The sequence below is a fragment of the Macadamia integrifolia genome, chromosome 3, assembly GCF_013358625.1.
Source record: "Macadamia integrifolia cultivar HAES 741 chromosome 3, SCU_Mint_v3, whole genome shotgun sequence".
Taxonomy (NCBI): domain Eukaryota; kingdom Viridiplantae; phylum Streptophyta; class Magnoliopsida; order Proteales; family Proteaceae; genus Macadamia; species Macadamia integrifolia.
The window spans coordinates 17,936,345-17,955,848 of NC_056559.1; the positions used below are offsets into that span (position 1 = coordinate 17,936,345).

Here is a 19,504-nt window from a genome sequence, read left to right on the forward strand (position 1 = left end):
TACCGATGCTAAGTAACCCTAACATCCACTTTCCATTAACTTTACCGCTTGAAGAGCGGAGACAAGGACCTTTCTAGCCTGTTTCATTTTATCTGCTCAGTATACCAACTCTTTTCCTTCATCATCTATCACCCTAATTAATTTTTCAACACACATCACATTAGCTCGATGGGTTGACAACCAATCCATGCCTAGTATAACGTCAACATTCTACATGTTGAATTTAATGAGTTGTGCATCCAATTTCTTCTCACTGATTTCCATTGGGCATGACCCATACACCTCCTTCAACTGTGTAACTTTACCAGTAGGCATACTAACAATCATCCCATGATCTAGTGTCCTGGGTGACATACCAAGTTTCTCAGCGAATCTCTTAGATATGAATGAATGTGTAGCTCTTGAATCAAACAAGACATAGACTGGTATGCCCGATATAGGTAGAACACCTAGTGCAACAATGCATATAAGTACAGCATGTCATCAATATTTAACATAAGGAAAATCTTAAATTAAAATGTACCTGCTACCACTTCTGTGTTGGCCTCAGATTCCTCAGCTGATAGAGCGTACATTCTTCCTTGTGGTTGATTCCCTCGAGTTAAGGGAGGTCGATACGCAGAGGGCTGACTGGAGGGTAAGGCTGGTCTGACCCGACAGTCTTTAGCATAGTGCCCATAGGAATGGAAATTAAAGCAATGGATCTGTGATGCCGAAACTGGGGCGGGGCCCCTTTGTACCTGACTTGCTGTGGATGAATGTCGGGGTGACCTTGTGACTGTAGGCACCATACTAGTGTCTGGGCGAAAAGATGTAGGGCCCGAACCACCAGCTGGTCGAGGAAGGTAGCTGGATGGCCTGTAGGGCTATCTATATGTAGGCCCAGAACTATACGACCCATGGTATACCTTAGATGAGTTGCCCATGTTCGGAAATGGATTTGTCCTCTTCCACAATCCAGGTGTGAGAGGGACTGTTCTCCCTTCTGCTTATCTTCCATGGTCTTAGCTTTTTGCACAATCTGGCCATAATCTGTCAAATCTAAGACCTCAAGCACTGACCCAATGGATGCCTTTAATCCCTTTAGAAATCTTGTAGCCTTTTCTTCAGCTGACCTCATATGCCTAGGGGAAAAATGGAACAAGCTTTCAAACTACTGCTGATACTCAAGGATAGTCTTATTCCCTTGAGTTAAGGCCATAAATTCCGTTTCTTTATGGTCTCTGAAACTACGAGGGTAGTGGTTGGCCAAGAACAACTCCTTGAACTGTTCCCAGGTGGGTTCCAGATGTATGGCCAACAATATAGGCTTTCAGGCTTGCCACCAAGAGTTGGCTTCATTCTTGAGTTGCAGCCCCGCACAAATAAGTTTCTGTCCTTAAATATCTTTTCCAGCTCTTGGATCCACTAGTCCGGCTCCAGAGGATCACTTCCCACCTTAGGGAATACAGGTGGCAAATTCCTCTTGAACGATTCCACTACTCTTGACGTATTATTCGTCGGTGGGTAATTGGGTGCATATGCCGGATAGTAAGGGTATCGAGGGGGCACCATATACGGAGGAATGTTGAATGACGGAATTGGAGGTGTACCTCCAACTTGTGGCCCCATACCAGACCCTACAGGTGGGTCTTGTGGAGTAAGTATCTGGGGATGTTGATCGGGTTGAGAAATTTTTAATTGTTGCTGTATAGTAGCCATAAATGCCTGCTGCTGCTGAAGCATTTGTTGCTGGAAGGCTTGTTGTGACTGCTGGATTATGGTTGCAACATCCCCCAGAGTGATGACTGGTGGAGGATCTGAAAGTGTAGTCACAGGTGGGTCCCTTTGTGCCACACCTTGATCAAAGGTTTTTGGAGGTTGTGGGAGTGGGGCGGGGCTTGCCCCACAGAGCGGGACCTTCTAGGATTTGGTGGTCTACCGACCGGACGAGGACCACGTGAGGTACCTCGTGCATTGCTACCGGATCTAGTACGTACCATCGTGTCCTTGCACCTGGAACAGACCATGCACAAACATTAGTTAAGTACCTTAGAATTTACATCGGCACATAATCATATGCCAACACACGGGGTATTACAGTGTATGACGTCTTGCAAATAGCCGTAGCTTAATCCCGAAAATACCCTTTCTTTTTTTTTCCTTTTTTTCTTCTCGTTATGATACATTAATATCATATATATATATATATATAATACCCCACAAGCCCCTTTTTTTTGTGTTTTCTCCCAATCGACGGGCAGCTCGGGTTGGCCCGTCGATTCGACCCGAGGCGGAACACGAATAGGGCTTTTAAGCCCTTGTTCCTCTTTTTCTCCCATTTCTTCCCCCTTCTCTCAATCAGGCGATTTTTGAGATTTCCTTAACGCTTCCACTTGTGATCTCACTCAACAATTCCGCGGATTTTGGGAAGATCCAACTCCTCCACCCTCAAGTGAGTCTCTTCTCCATTTCTCTTCTTGGAACATGTACTTTGGAGGTTGAATCCATGTGTAGTCCCCAAATCTTGATTTTTTTCATGTTTCTTTCCATAGAACAATCATTCCATGAGAATGTGATGTTTTCCTTGTGATTCATTCATAGTTTTAGGCTTTACTTCTCGATTTATGAGAGAAATCCCAAACCATGCCCTAATTTTCTCCACTTTGGGGTTTTCTTCTATCTCTACCCTTTTTCTCCCCAACTAACAACTCAAATGAAATTCCTTATGCTTGATTTGCACTTATAATGTTGGAGAGATCATGAAAATTTGTGTATGCTTGAAATCCAATCTCTTTCCATGAAAATCCATCTCTTTTATGTTGGGTTTCTTGAAAAAATTTATGGGTTTCTATGATTCTCTTCACATCATTTCATACTTGTGGACAACTTAAATCTCTTCCATTCCTTGCACCTCAATGTCATCATAGAAGATTTCTTTGCATAATCTTGATTGTATAATGATAGGCATTCCATCATAGACATGTAAGCTTCAAGCTTTACACTATTTTGAGACTTTTCATTTTCTTAGATTGATCTTGCACATTGAGATTTGGGGTTTTTTTATCATTTCTCACTTGCCATGCTTTATATGTCTTTGTTACATTTCTATTTTGCAATGTGCTAGTGGATATCATGTTTTGGGGGCTTCCTCCCTCTTCTTTTCTCCATGGTTTATCCACTTCTCTTTCTATCATAATCCACACTATGTATTTAGGTGCCTTTACATGTGGTTGCTCACCCATCTATTTGTTTCCTTTGTTATTCCTCATCCTTACTTATCATTATTTCTTCTCTTTTCTTACCAGGATGTCTTCTCACATGGGCAAGGAACCCACATCCTCTTCCACTCGACGTGGGGCCACAACTTCCAAGCGGAAAGTGCAGGGACTAGTTCCCCAACCCTTCTCACAAGGCTACAAGGACATGCCCCTATCGATCCTTCAGACTATGATGAGGGATTCTTCCGAAGTTTGGAGGCGGCAACCAACTGGCAGGCCTTTCTAAAGAGGTCTGTGATGATGGAGAAGACCGTAATAATCAGTGATTTTCATAAGATTCAACTTTATGAGAGGTTTACTGCACTGGGTTGGCAGTCTATCCTCAACATTGATCATCCATGCTATGAACAACTGGTTCGAAGATTCTACTATAATTTGGAGGTCTCCTACCAGTATGGGGAATACTCAATCGCCAGTATGGTGAAAGGGGTGAACATTCACTTAACTGTGGACACCCTCGCTAGCATTTTGGACATTTCGTCAGTTGGGCGTCAATTCTACAGTCCCCCAAGGAGTAAGCCAGTGGGCCCGTCCTTAAGTTCGGAGATGCAGGACCACATTTACGAGACCATCTGTGGCAGCAAGGAGCGTCCAGATTTTGAGATGACATTTTACCCAGAGGTTCGTGTATTTGCTCGCTTGGTCCAGTTCAATATACTCCCCAGAGGAGGTCATTGGAACCAAGTAGGCTTCATGGCGGCCTATATAGCCTTCTGCATCTACAAGGCCTTGGAGGGAGGTGCCGAGCACTTATGCTTGCCCTTCATCATACTTAAGACCATGGAGCATCATACCTCACACCCTGAGGATGGAGGCTTCTCCTATGGTAGGATCCTCACCAGGATCTTTAAGTTCTTTGGGGTGGATCTGAGTGGTGAGGAGGGAAAGACTCCAATGGACAAGTTTGACAGGGGAAACCTACTAAGGATGGGTCTCCAAGCCCTTATGGATGTACCTCAGAGAGTAGGGGCTTAGAGAGGTAGGGACAGGAGGAATGCCCCTAGGGAGGATGTTCCCATGGAGGAGGAAACTAGTAAGGAGGATGAGGATTATGTTCCTCAGTTCGAGGAGGAGGATTTTCTGGATGAGGATATCCTCGAGGAGGAGCCTCTTGATTCGAGGGGTGCTGATCCTGACTTCGCGAGGGCTGCAGGCCCACAGCATAGAGCCCCACCACCTGAGAGCAGTGCATTCGACTTTGAGGGTATGATGACTGCTATGAGGGCCTTAAAAGATGGGCAAGATCAGCTGCTGAGAAGACTAGATGAGAGTGCTTCTAGGGAGGAAAACATCTTAGAAAGGCAGGCCACCTTAGAGAGTTCCTTCCTAAGATTGGGCGAGGACTTGGACACGACGGCCAATGCTATTTCAATGAATTTTTCTCGACTCCGGAGGGATGTTCAACTAGTGAACTCAAGGTTTAATTACTACGACCATCGGCTCAATGTTAGATTGAGGCCTAGGAGGGATGGAGTAGTAGAGTTAGACGATGACGAAGGTCTCTGAGGACTTAGCTCGCCCGTCAACATCAGCCTTTCACTTGTCTCTATATTATTTATAATATTACATTTTTCTGTTGTACTTTTCTCTGTAATTGGACTTGCTTATGGGGTGTTATGTTTTGTTGGTGACTTGTGGTTAGTTTCGCATGCTTGCTAGCTTATTGTAATTTAGTTGTAGCATCATTGGTTAGCATTTATCAATTATGCTTGTTGGTATATATATACATTGTCTATCAGGTGCTTGTGTGTGAAAAATTTAGGAAATCTTGTTTTAGCGCCGTTATGCTACCGAAATTTTGTTAAATTCGTACTCGATGGGTTATGACATCAAATAACTAATCTTTTATTTATTCCAAACAAACCTTCTCTAATGCATGCTATGAAATGCAATAATTAAATGCAACCATTTTTTTTTTTTTGGCTTTTAACTCTTTAAAGTTTTTACATTTACCCAATCCCATTTCCTATTATAGATTCTATGGGGTCTAAATAGTATGTTGTGAGGGAATAGAGCATCACGCTCTAATACCACCGTTGTCACACCCCATTCACACAGAACCAGACCGGTGACCGGGTTAACTCTGGTTAACCCCAAACCTGCCAAGCTCATCTAATACAGTACCCAACCACAACATACACACATCTAAGATAAACGTTCAAAAGTTCAGCGGAAGACTTAATTTACCTGTAAATACCCCCAATATACTTGATACCCAAATTGTAGTATATAGATAAATACATGTGGGCCCGCAGGCATGATATTTACACAAAAAGAATAAAAATTCACATATTAAGTACACAAAAAGGGGTCATCCAAAGAATAAAAAAGTAAAAGCCTGTACGGCATCAATACTACGGTCCCGCAGTATAGCCCTCGCACGTGCAATCCGTACTGTGCTCATATTCCTCGGGGACCCACCAATCGTCTTCAGAGAATTCAACTGTGGGGCCCGACCCTTGATCTTCAGGCTGGTGACCTGCAAAATCATCTAAAAGAGGTGGGCACGTGGGATGAGCTCACTAGCTCAGTAAGTGAAAAGGACCACACAACAATCCACACAACAATCACAACCATATGCACTATATGTTATGCAATTCATTTTAAATCACATCCACCTAAACAACATTACTAAGTCTTGGGTTTAGTGCTACTACAACCACAGTGCGTGTATACTCCGGGTACAAGCCGCGAACTCCATCCCACGATACGCCCATAGGGCTGTCGGAGAAGGCCCACCATGAGTACTCAGAAAAATAAAGCATGCCGACTACCGGCTCTCAACATAAAAGTAAATGACAGAAAGTAAAGGTGCTAACTCCAGCAATTTAAAAGTAGTATGATTGGCCCTCTTGAATATACCACCGAGGTTGCCGACTGTCCTAATGATCAGCCGGGCGTATATCTAATCGCCACAGTGACCTGACAACCGCGACCACTGCTTCCCCCCAAATGGTAACCAAACACCTCAACCCTTGTTGGGAAGAGTCGTAGCACGGGAAGATGATAATCCTAAACCGCATGCTCCTATATGACATAGTACGATTGTATAGTGCCACCGTGTCCCATTTAACAGGCCACTAATGCACTCGTTTCCAAGCCGACTATGGCATCTAGTCTAATAATGCACCATGCACAATGATCCCATCATTCATCACATAAGCACATCATCATTTAGCATTTAGAAAGTAAAACACAACACACATGTCATATTCATATGAGGATGGCTAAGCTACACATAGTTTGCATGATGACATGGCTAGTCTAGATACAATTGAATGAATGCCAAACAAGCCTTAAAATAAGGCCAAACGTCCTCTCCCCACTTACTTGTCGTGTACAAAGACTCACGCCCGGCACGGGTGAGATCCGGTGCGAGAGATGTAAATTTTGGTGAACCTATCATAAGTGAATGGGGTTAGCATTTCATCACTTTGGGGTCAAAACTAACAAGAAATTATGAAAAAATCAAGTTTAGAATCAAAAAAGAAGGTTGCACATCGGTTTTGGGTCCATTCGGACACAAAAATCACGTTAGGGGCCTCTCGGGTGGGTCGGACAGCCACCTGTCACGGCCCACCGGTTATGACCAGCGGGCAGGTCGGCCAGCCGGTGGGGGCCGAGGGTCGGTCATGATCGGTGGGTAGGTCGGCCCATCGATCGGCCCGTCGGTCATGACCAGTGGGCAGCTCGACCCACAGGTCTCAACCTAACTGAGAGGGCGAAAAAATACATTTTTCGCTGAAACTTTTTCCAACCTTTGGGGAATCAAATGGGGATTTTTCAATCACATTTTTCATACATTCAAGGTTTTATAAGATGATTCTAGCCTAGATCTAAGTTAGATTTAAGGATTGGGAAGCCATCTAACATTCTTTGCTCAAGAACTCTATCAAAACCCTAAAAATCACTTCTTTGCTCAAGAATCACCAATGCTTCTCCCACCTTGTAAACACTTATTCAAATCCTTTAAAATCAACACATAGACCATCTATTAAATCTTAGATTCATCATCTCAAGTGGGATTTACAAGATCTCAAGGAACTCTACCCAAAACAAAGGTTTTACTTAGGTTTGGTGAAAGTTTAAGAAACATAGCCTTTGCTCACCTCCAATCATAGATCTCGTGTTGGGGATCACGCTTCCGGTGTCGAAATGGGAAGATCAAACCTTGGCGTCACTTAAATCCATTTCTTCTTCCTCTTCCTTCCCCTTTCTTCTCCTACGTTCTCTTTTCTCCTTCTCTTCTCTCTCCTCTTTACTCTTCTCACCAAACTCCTTAATGCAATAAATGGGAAAATGAAAAACACAAAAATGTTATTTATACTCTCTAAAACAACTAGTAACTACATGGGTGGGTCACTCAGGTGGGCGGATGCGTCCACCTGTGACCGCCCACCTGAGGGCCAAAAATGGGCCAACAAGTGGGTTTTTGATGAAACTCGACTCTCGGTATAAGGTATATTATACGTATGCGCTTTATGACATGGCTACTTACCAGCATTACCCGTACATGGCCTTATGATAAGTGCATGTGCACTGCTTGGGTACACCTGTCTCCTCTGGCACTGACTCGGACTTTTCTGGCCAACCTGTGTTCAGAGTCACCCTTGCCATCATGGTCCATAAGGAACCCGCCTTAACCCTCTCTGGTTCGAGTCCTGCATGGTTAAACCGGGTCAACCGTGTAATTAGACCGGGTTTAAAAAGTAGGGTATCACATTCTTCATCTTCTACTCTCTCTCTCTGAACCTAGACTTTCTTGACAGATTGAGATTTCTTTGCTTTTTTTTTTTATCTTAAGAATTGTCTCTCCATCTCATCATCTTTTATGTTTCTGAAAACTCTCTGCTTACCTCTACTCTCCTATCTTTTTGGAGAAAACACAGTTCTACAATTCCTTGTAATATATCTAAGGTTGTTGCATTTGTAACATTCAACTGTTTTCTCCATGAGGGGTGCAAAAGGATTTCTGTCCACATAACTCCTTGGACCAATGTTAAACTTGCAATCTGAGATCTTGTGTACAAAAGTGTTACATTTGTAACAATAATCTTGAAAGGTGTGCCTCTGCATCATAGGTTCTATCTGTCATCTGTAAGGAGCTCTAGAGTTGTCAAATGCTCTAGGTCTCTGTTAAGGACCTTGACTGTATCCATAGCTCTTTGCTCTCTTGTTCTGCCTTGTCAACTGTGGTTGTCTAGCATAGATAGTCTTATGGAATATAGATGGATTTTCTCTTTTGATTGGACCAGTCTGCACTTTATTTTTTTGTACTGCTCTCTTGACATTGCCAGCAGTAGTAACATGTGCATTTCCTCTTTGAGTATTCCTGTCATTGACTTTGATAGGATTATGTACCGTTCCTGCCTTGGTATTTTTAGAAGACTCCCTAATAAATCCAAGCCCAAATTTGATGTGAGTCGGTCTTTGAGCATTGATGATGTCATTAATCTTTTTACTACTAGGATGCTCTTTTGGAGTAAAGTCATCTTCAATATCTTCATTTTCTAAGTCTTCTCTCTCAATCTCAGTTCTCCCATAGTTTTCAACCTTAGCCTTTAATAAGGCTAGCTCATCTACATAACCATCAAATTGTGCAAGAATCTCATATTGCTCCTCTAGTTGTACTTTCAAAGCCACTTTCTCTAACTGAAGAGTGTTGCAGTCAATAGTCTTCTGTGAGAATTGATGAAATAACCTAGAGGGGGAGGGGTGAATAGGTTATACTAGTGGAATTTAACTCTTTTCAATGTATAGATCACAAGTATGATTGTAATTTAAAAACAATACTGAATAAATAAAATAAGAACAACCACGACACAAGATATATAGTGGTTCAACTCAATCTGAGTCTAGTCCACTCCCTACAAGAATCCTCTTGTAAGGTATTCCACTAGTTCTCACTTTCAGTACAGTAGGTAGGGAAAAAAAACCTTTACAATATTTTTATGGATAAGAGTATCCTTACAAATCTCCTTTCCAGGCAGAGAGAAACCTTCACAATCTCTTTTAGAGGTAGAGAGAGACCTTTCTCTTTTTAGGATAAGAGTATCCTTACAATCCTAAGTACAGTTTAGAATTGTAAAAAAAAAAACAGAAAATAAGAAATAGTGGAATAAGAGGAATACCTCAAGTATGGTGCAAATGAGAATGAATAATAAATGATGAGTGATGCACCTTATGTAAAGTCCTCTCTTACGGCTTTGACTTGCACAGGAGAGAGTAGAGGACTTTGATTAAGACTGGAGCCTCTTGTTTGGGATTTGTGTAACTGAATAACTCAAGTAGAATAAACTTCTCTAATGCTTGCAATAATGCTCTTAAAGCTCTTTCTTAATCAATAATTAATTAAGAGTGATTAGGGTATTTATAGGTGAATTTAGTAAAGCATTTTAGGTAGGGAATCAAGCTCTAACGGACATATTCTGGATATATCGATCGACCGCCATTGGTAGTCGATCGACCGCTAAGAGCCATTGTAGACAATAAAATAGCCGTTGGAGTACTTCTAGACAGGCACCGATCGACCGAAACTTTTAGCCGGTCGACCGCCTATGGTCTCGGACAGATCCGATCGATCGGGGCTTCCAGATGGTCGACTGCCTATGGTCTCGAATGGTTCCGGTCGACCGGGGCTTCCAGCCGGTCGACCGCCAACATGACAAGCTCTGTCATACTGACCACTCACCAGTGTTTTGACTATAACTTTTTGGTCCGACCTTGGATTGATTTGAGATCAGTTGTGTTGGAATCACAACTCAATTTTCTACAACTTCTATGAAGGTTTCATCTCCTGATACTAACTTTAAGATTCCCTAAATACCCTTGAGTTAGGTTACTGTGTGTTCCACACCACTTAGAAATTTTCCATACCTACTCAAGCATGCTCTATGGTCATTCTAATATGATGCAATGCACATGCATGAGGTGAGTACATATAAGTATGTGAAAATTATAAATTACATTAAAAATAACTAATCTATCCTAGTGGTCTTCTTCTTCACTTGAATCTTCCATTCTTTAGCCCTTCATCTTCTTTCCTTCTTGTTTGTTGTTTCATGTCTTTAAGCTTAGCTTCATGTCTTGATTCGACCTTCAATCTTCTAAGGGTTTCTTCAAGCTAATCACACTTTAACAATCAAGTTAAAGATGTATGTTTGTTTGTTAACACCAAAACATGGCAAGGAGTGTGGACATGTTTCCCAACATCTTTTAGGATCAAGCGCTTGCCAGTCATCCAAAAGCCCGGACTTGTGGAGAAGGTGCAACTTTATTTCCTTAATGTCCAGCCAGCGCGATAGCGGTTCGAGCCGGGATCTGGGTAGAGACTTTGGGCCACCGGTGCGACGCCCAATACAGAGCCCCCATGCGCACCGGTCCCAACAATCCCCCCCCAAAGCGACGCCCAAATACCAGAGCACCCATGTGCTTGGGGAGACTCGAACCCGCGACCACCTGCTCTGATACCACTTTTAGGATCAAGCGCTTGCCAGTCATCCAAAAGCCCGGACTTGTGGAGAAGGTGTAACTTTATTTCCTTAATGTCCAGCCAGCACGATAGCGGTTCGAGCCAGGATCTGGGCAGAGACTTTGGGCCACTGGTGCGACGCCCAATACAGAGCCCCCATGCGCACCGGTCCCAACAGTTGATACTCAAGATCATCTAAGGTCTTCCTTGACTTAACGGCTTAATCTCTCAACTCAAGAACTATTTGTTCTTGCCCCTTAAGGTCTTGAGTGACCTTTTTCACTTTCTTCCTTTCTCTTTTAAGCTCTCTAATGGCAACTGTGAGTTCAGCCTCTAGATGTGATTTTTCATCTTCCTCTTCTTCTTCTATAAAATTTTCCTTGCTAGAAGAATCTTCTTTATTTTCTTCCATATCTATTGAGACCATAAACATAGCCTCATCATCTTCATCATTAGATGATTCTTCAGACTATTCATCAGATGTGTCACTGCATTTCTTAGAAACCAAACTTTGCTTCTTTCCTTGCCTTTCTTGTATCTATTTGAGAAGAATTTCTTCTTTCTCTTGAAATGATTTTTCTTTTCACTTTCATCTTCATCACTTTTTATTTTTCCTTGGTTAGGACACTTGGCTGCAAAATGTCCAACCCTTCCACAGTTGAAGCATTTGAAAGGTAACTTGTCCTTGTATTTTCCTATTCCCTTTTTCAACTTTCTGGTGAGATGAGTTGTAATCTCATCTTCACTCTCATTAGTATCCTCCACAGATTGCTTCTTCTTCTCCTTGATTTTCAAGTTTTTCATTGCCTTGAAAGTAGCTTGTTTGTCAGTGGACTTGCCCTTTTTTCATCTCATTTCAAGAGCTATGAAAGTGCCATGCACTTGATCAAGAGTGATAGTGTCTAGGTCCTTTGCCTCTTCAATAGCTGACACCTTGGAGTCATACTTGGGCGACAAAGATCTCAGGATTTTCTGACAAACAACTGAATCCTCTAGATTGGCTCCCAAGCCCTTAATAGAGTTGACCACTTCATTTACCCTGATCATATAGGTGTCAATATACTCTCCCTCTTGCATTAGTAGACTTTCAAACTGGCCTCTCAAGGTCTGAAGCTTTGCTTTCCTTATCATTTCATCTCCTTCATAAATGCTCTTCAGTCTTCCCCAGATATCCTTGGTTGAGTCACAATCCATTACCTTAGCCATCACCCTCTTATCCAATGCTGAGAATATTACTTTCACAACCTTCTGATTGTGACAATAAGCCTTCTTAGCTTCATTGTCAACCGGACCTCCTTCAAGTTCCTTGTACCCAATTAGAACTGATGCCCAAACATCATAACCTAGTGAACCTAGATACGACTGCATTCTCCTCTTCCACAAGATAAAATCAGATCCATCAAACTTTGGTGCATATCCTGAATAACCTTCACCTGCTATACTGTTACTATCACTGCCACTGCCATTGCCTCTGGATCACTCAGCTGTTGATCAAATTGTCACTGAGTATCGGCTCTGATACCGATTGCTGTAACCCATCAGTCACTGAGAGGGGGTGAATCAGTGAGTCTATTTCCAATCCCTAAAAACCTGTCGAATGTATGGCCAAGAAAAACCTAATATATCTGTCCCTATTTGCACACAGTCGTATGCACACTCAGCCTCTCATAGGCACTTTCAAGAGTACACACCCATTCAATAAGCATCCACAGCATAGGATTTTTACAAGGTTCGACAATTTGCCTACATCTCCGAAGTAATGGCTATAAAGGCTTCGTACCTACTCAATATACTACTTTTGACTACACCCACAGTCGGAAGCACCCACACCCAATTTTCTTAAGCTGAAGCTAAGATGACACTCATAGTGCCAGTACAATGTGTAGCACCCACTACACGGTAGCACCCACTTTCGGTGCTTAGCACCCACTAAGCACTCAATAAATAATACAGTAAATTTAGGCTTATATCAATACTCTACAGTTAAGCCTTGCCTAGCAAATACATCCACAACTAGCTAATATGCTTACAGTTCATCCACAACTAACTTAGCATATAAACATTCATCCACAATTAACCCTAACATACATACATATCATCATATATACGCATATAATGTAAATTCTAGGGTTAGAAATCTCACAGGTCTTGTTTGTTGTTAGCAGAGTTGTCTCAGAGCATAGTCTCTACACACTGGAATCCTCAACTCCCCTCTAGAGTAGGAGACTTGAATCTTCAAGTAAGCTGAACATGGCCATGGCATCTCACAAGTCTTCTCCCTTGTCTTCTTATACTTTGAAGCAAAAATAGAAAAATCCTCTTTTCTTTTCTCTTTTCTCTTGGCTTTTGATCAATAAAACATCAAGAACACTCAACTACCTTCTCAAGCCCACTTTAATGGAGTAAAGACACCTTCCATCAAGCAATAAACCTCATTCAATGATCACCCATCAAAAGGGAAACTTCTCATACCAAAAATTTAGCCTTTAATTACTCAAAACTCATTTTTCTTGCTTCCATAGTGTAGGGCTTGAAAAAACGAAGAAGTAGCAACTTGGTTCACCCAAATCCGAGTTAAAATGAGGGAGATATGGCCATTTGAAGTTGGAGCAATGAGATAGCCTAAAATAGAATCTTAGTAGGGGTGGCGTAGGCTACACCGGTGGCGTGCGCAATAGAGGCACATATCTGGCCATAGATCTCATCAAAATGTATCTCTTAATATGAGTCGTCCGATTAAACCAATGGACAATAGATCTAAATCATAGGTTTTGAATCTCGATGACGTCATCCTGATGTACGCGTTGTTATTGTCAGACACATTGTCGATCATCGATTGGTTGATGTAGCGAGTTTCACAGTATGCTGTCAACTAACTTTAATAAGCTCCATCAATCTTAACTGTTAGATTGGAACCGATCTGATATGATTGGCTCAGATCAAGATATGGAGAATCTCTTTATAGATTCTATGCACATGCGCTACACAAAATCAAGACTCAATATGGTGAGGTGCCACATCATCATATCTAACACACCTCACCAATGAGAAGCCTCGGATAAGCATCTTCAACGTAAGCTCTTGGACGAACCGTCAGATCTGAATCTGACCGACGTGGCTCAATCTGAGATGTGTATTAAGGATCCCTCTGATTCTCTTATATACACATAAGCCCCTGCCTTTATATTTCCAGTGCTAAACACCCCTTATCAACTAAGACCTTCAAAATCTCAAAATTACATAAAAGCCCTTCAAATTTCAAAAATAAATTCCAAAAAATCCGCCCAACACTGAGAGCATACTAATGAACTTTCGGTTTGGATTTTCGAACCGGCTTTATGGAAACACTTATAACTTTTTATACGATATCTGATCGAGATGAAACGAAGTGCGTTAGAACCGTAACTGGATGCTCTACGACTTTTCAGAAGACTCAATCATCTGACTCAACCATGTAAAAAGACCAAAATGCCCCTAGACCTTTCCAATGACGCATCTTTCTCATATGGAATCCGAACACGATAAAATCAAAACCGTTGGAAAGATTGAATTTTTGTCGTATTGTTACATGGAGAACACTTCTTTTAAAAAATTCATCTTCAATACCGAAACTACCCTCAACTACCATAAAAGTCGTAACTTTTTCATAAGGTATCGGAATGTGACAAAATCAAATGCACTGGACTAGGTAATTTACAATCTATCTTTTTTATGAAAAACCGATCTTCCAAAAATGTCATTTTCATTATCAAAAATGCCCCCGAGCATTAATATGCCAATTTTACCAGTTTTGACCTAGAAACCCGCACCACCTACTAATGATGTATTAAACCACTCCATGCATACCAAGCGGCTCTGTTATCTCATCGGTGACACTAGACACTGTCATATCATCATTTTTATTCACGTCACCCTAACTGGCCACATCATCACCGCCACGTGGCCTGGTTGCCAACAAGGACAATCATAAAGCAACACACTAGACGGAGAAAAATCAAATAGAAATATGAAATCAACCCTTTACAGTGAACCTAAATCAAATTCTTCTTATTTAGACAAAAAAAAAAAAAAAACATTCTAAGCTTTGTTTCAAAAAATCAAATTCTCATCCTCATTCTCTACTATCGCAGATGCAGCCTTCCTCCTAATTATAATGATATAACATCTAAGTGTTGTGTTGTCCTATCGTCCTCAGGCTCTACCATCATACAAGCAATCTTTGGCTCTCGTAATTCATACTATAAAGGATTGTAGTCGAAGTAATCACAGTTCTTCACTTCAGCTCCCTCACAAACTCCAACAACGAAACCCTAAAACGATAAGATGAAGATCAAGTTATCCCCCTATTCCAACACTTTCAACCAAATGGAGTGTAATTTGCACATCATATATATCAAAGAGAGAGAGAGAGAGAGAGAGAGAGAGAGAGAGAGAGAGAGAGAGAGAGAGAGAGAGAGAGAGAGAGAGAGAGAGAGAGAGTACAAATCCATCGAATCTTTTTAAAGGAATCGTAACTTCTTCGCTAAATCTCCTTAAGCTTACAAGTTCTTCATTGAATCTTGTTGAATCTCTCTAAGCTCAGAGGTTCTTCTTGTTGAAGAAACCTCAGCTCACAGTTCTCAATCTATCGAGGGTTATATCGAGTTCGTTGGGGCTTTTATAATGTATTTTTTCCTCTTTGCCTCAGAACACTAAATGGGTCATTTTGAACATTCTAGAGCAGACTACGTTCTCTAACACATTCCAAAGTCCAAGAACGAGAATTGATACCAAACTCCATTTTTATTGCCTCTTAACGTAGTCTAAGCTTGTAATGCATTCCAAGAATGCAACCAAACATAGCCTTAGGTTTTGGTTAGGGCAGGAGGGATTTGGGGGTTTAGGTTCTAGCTTAGCTAATTCTCATCCCATTTAAAGTGTGAACCTTGGAATTGAAACTTCTAATTTTCTAGCTTAAAAATTTTAAATATAATAAAATCTCCCTTTGCTGGGTTGGGGAAAGGTATGGTTACACACATGGTGGGTTATGATTTTGAAGCAGAGAGGCTAAAATTATAAAATCATTCGCTTATGGCGAGTCCATTTAATACTTGGTAAGGAGGTTGCTCATGGCTAGGGTCCATAGAAGATCTGTGGTGGAAGGGAGGAAATAGGGGTGAAAGAGGTGCATGGTGGGAGGAGGAGATGATGCACGCAAGCTGCAAGGAGATGGGGTTCGCCTCTCTTTCAATTTTACCTCATAGATTAAAATTTGTCACAACCACACTACAAAGCCGCTGAAGGAACTTTTAATCCAACACAAAGTCTTTACATTGCAAAAATTGTCGTGGGGAACGCTATTGAAACTCCACTTCCAGAAATATATCTGCTATAATGCAAGATTATAGCAGACCACGTACCACAAGTATATTTTGGACCCAAGGGGGAAATGGTGGCCCTCGCGGACGCACTCATAAAACACTTATCCATGAAGGGACAAATGGGGTTAATGTTCTACTTCTAGAATACAAAAAATAATGTGATACGAACTTGGAAGAACTCAACTCTATAAACCAGCATATTCTACTTCAAGGAGACAAATGATAATGTGATACTAACTTGGAAGAATTCAACCACTTGAACCAACTTAGAAGGTGGCCACAACCACATCAAATCTCTTTCGAAACTGATGTACGATTAGCCTCCCATATGATTGATATGGTATCATTTCCTAGCAGCTTTAGAATGGCACCAGTTGCCCCTTCTGCATGAGGGTTGGGCTAGGGATCGGCTCCTTTGATACCATTGAATTTGATATAAACTTGAAAGAATTCAATCCCATAAACTAGCTTACAAGGTGAGGGAACCCAATATTATATCAACTCATATCAAATCTCTTTTGAAATCGTTGTGAAATTAGCCCCTCATATGACTTATGGGATTATAACATAACGTCTTCCCTTGCATTTAAGATCTTGAAAAAAAAAAATTATGAGATGGTAAAGAGTAATGGCATTTCAGCATGTTAGAACAGTGAATAGTGAATAGATATCTTAAGATCTTTCATTGATATAAGACCTATTTATATACATGAGGATACTATCTTAGGAGAATTACTGAATATGCGCATGTCATCTTTAGAATACAAGGTTACCATATATATTGTTTTACAATGGTAGGAGATCCACACCTGCCATATATATGGAGAGTGTATATGGTAGATAACTGTGCATATCCACACTTACCATATGTTTGGAGAGTGAAAATAAGCCTAGCTATATCTTTGATTACAACCATCACTCTTGCCATGTATATGAAGAGTGAAATATAATAGATGGTTGTATCAATGGGATACAAGATAACTGATATGCAGTTTCCTATTTGGAAAAATCGATCCATATTGACTGATACAACAATTGGTTAAACTATTGTCCACATCTCGCCTGTTGTTTCCCCTTCTTCGGTTGCTCCTCATCTTTGGACATCATCGATTTGACTGGGGGATTGAGGATGTTGTTCTCATTGCACCGTGATGGATGAGAAATGGGAGGAGATTAAGCCATGTGTCCCAATGTTAGACTATATATGGACACTTGTAGATTGATCCCAAGCTCGGTGGTAGGGGATTGGGTGCTGCCGAGAGTAGAGAGGGTGAGGGCGAGGGATGATGAGAAGTGGGAATCAGAGACAAAGAAGAAAGGAGGAGGGAGGTGGGGAGGAAATTATAAAGAAAACCCTTATATTGAGTAATTGATAAGTATTTTTTTGGTAGATCTGATAAATAATGTGAGATGGGTAAATAAGTTTGGTTTCAATAATCTGTTGTAATTGGCTAGCTTGGCTGCAAATTATCTCTAAGACAGAGATGCTTTGGTGGAAACAGGGGAGGAGGAAGGTAATTTTTTAATGTGTTTTCTATGGCAGTATAGATGTTGGACCATAGCTGTTGTGAACTTGTGATGCCATTATTTTTGCTTGGAAAGAGGGAAATATGCACTTTTTAGTGGAAAACCCTTCTCAATTCTTCAAGATCACTTCACACATTCCTTTCTTCATCGTTATTTTTGTTTTTGTGATGAAGTGACTGGGGAGAATCAAAATTTTGCATTCCACAGCCTTCCTCTCTATAGAAGTTATAGTCCCACAATTACCTAGAATTAACTTTGGCTTTGAATTGAATATAAGTTTTCATCTCATAATTTACAACAGATGTGGGATTATCCCTCCAGCCCTCCGTTTAACTAGAGCCCAAGGCTTGAGGGGCCCGCCCAAAGAAAGAGCCAAAGTTCCAGCAAAGAATAGAAGTAGATAAGATCAAAGGGGAAAGAAAGAATAAAAGGTCCCACCAGAAGTCAAAGGTGGAAGTTTTGTTCTTCTCATGGACATATACCATCTATGGATTCATGAAAACCAAGAAAATAAAGCACTCAAAACCCCACCGGTGGTTCCTTTTGTTGCTCACAGCAGTGCACCAGTGGTAGGTAGTAAACAGTACAGCTGTTTTGCCTGTTTTGAGGATTTTGCGCTCGTGGTAAGGAGAATAGGTGAGAGATGGGGCCAAAAGTTTTCTTTGGCTGCGGCGTTTGTGCAAATTCCTGTCCCTTTCCTTACTCCTACGCTCAGTCCTCCACTCTTCTCTAGAAATAGATTACGATCCTCTCTTCCTCCTTTCGTAATCAACTCGCACAAATATGGCTATCTTCCTATGCTTCCTTTACTTTCTCTTCTCCTCTGCAGCTGCTTGCGACAGATGTGTACATCAATCCAAAGCAACTTATTTCTCCTCTTCTGCTCCCCTTTCCTGTAAGTTCTCTGTTTTCTCTCAATATTTTTCCATTTTATTGATTGATGACTCCAATGTCAAGACTGGGATGAATTGGTCAGAGACCCAGATGATATTTCTTTGAAATACTTGATGGGTAATGTTTATTTTGTTGATTTACTGCAGCTGGCTCTTGTGGGTATAGCTCCTTGGCCTTGGGCTTTAATGGTGGACACCTTGCAGCTGCTGTTCCTTCCATTTACAGAGGTGGAGTTGGCTGTGGAGGTTGCTTTCAGGTATGTCTGATTAGCTTTAGACCAGAATTAGATAATTCACTGATGAGAAGAAAGGTATTTTTCTTCTCAGATCCCTCTCTGTTTTGATTAATAAATTTAATATTTGTGGCAGATAAGGTGCAAGAACCAGACCCTTTGTAGCAGAGGAGGGACTAAAGTTATTTTAACAGATCTTAATAAGAAGAACCAAACAGATTTCGTCCTCAGTGGGAGAGCTTTCATGGCTATGGCCAATAAGGGTATGACACGAGACATTTTGAAGCTTGGGATTATCGGTGTGGAATATAAAAGGTAAAGGTACCTTAAAACCGTGGGAGTTTGGACCAAATTGCTTTTTTAAAAGGTTCCTAATAAAGGTTTTGGTATACCCACCACGTTAAGATAACGTGTCTTTAGTCTGTAGGGACTAGGGAGTAGGGACGGATCCACTAGGGACAACCAAACATTTCTTGCTTGTCCATTAATCTTTTGTAGTCAACCTCTAGATTGATTAATTACCATTTTGATTATAACCGTAGGATTTCTTGATTGAATGATGCAGGATACCCTGTGATTATAAAAACCAAAATCTGTCTGTAAGAGTCGAAGAGACGAGTCAAAAACCACACTATTTAGCAATCAAGTTTCTGTTCCAAGGTGGTCAAACGGACATTATGGGCGTCGATGTAGCTCAGGTGGATAAACCAATCTCTCTCTCTCTCTCTCTCTCTCTCTCTCTCTCTCTTTTCAAAAAAAA

General features: G+C 41.2%; 1 protein-coding gene across 1 annotated transcript in view; it reads left to right on the forward strand.

Annotated features, from left to right (window-relative positions):
- The first annotated feature begins 18,160 nt into the window (after nt 1–18,160).
- LOC122074635 (expansin-like A2) overlaps nt 18,161–19,504 on the forward strand; it is a 1,910-nt gene continuing 566 nt past the window's right edge. Inside the window, exons 1-4 of the mRNA XM_042639550.1 lie at nt 18,161–18,513; nt 18,659–18,768; nt 18,881–19,059; nt 19,310–19,442. Coding sequence (XP_042495484.1) covers nt 18,402–18,513; nt 18,659–18,768; nt 18,881–19,059; nt 19,310–19,442 — 534 coding nt within the window. The 5' untranslated portion in view covers nt 18,161–18,401. The remainder of the gene's footprint in view (nt 18,514–18,658; nt 18,769–18,880; nt 19,060–19,309; nt 19,443–19,504) is intronic.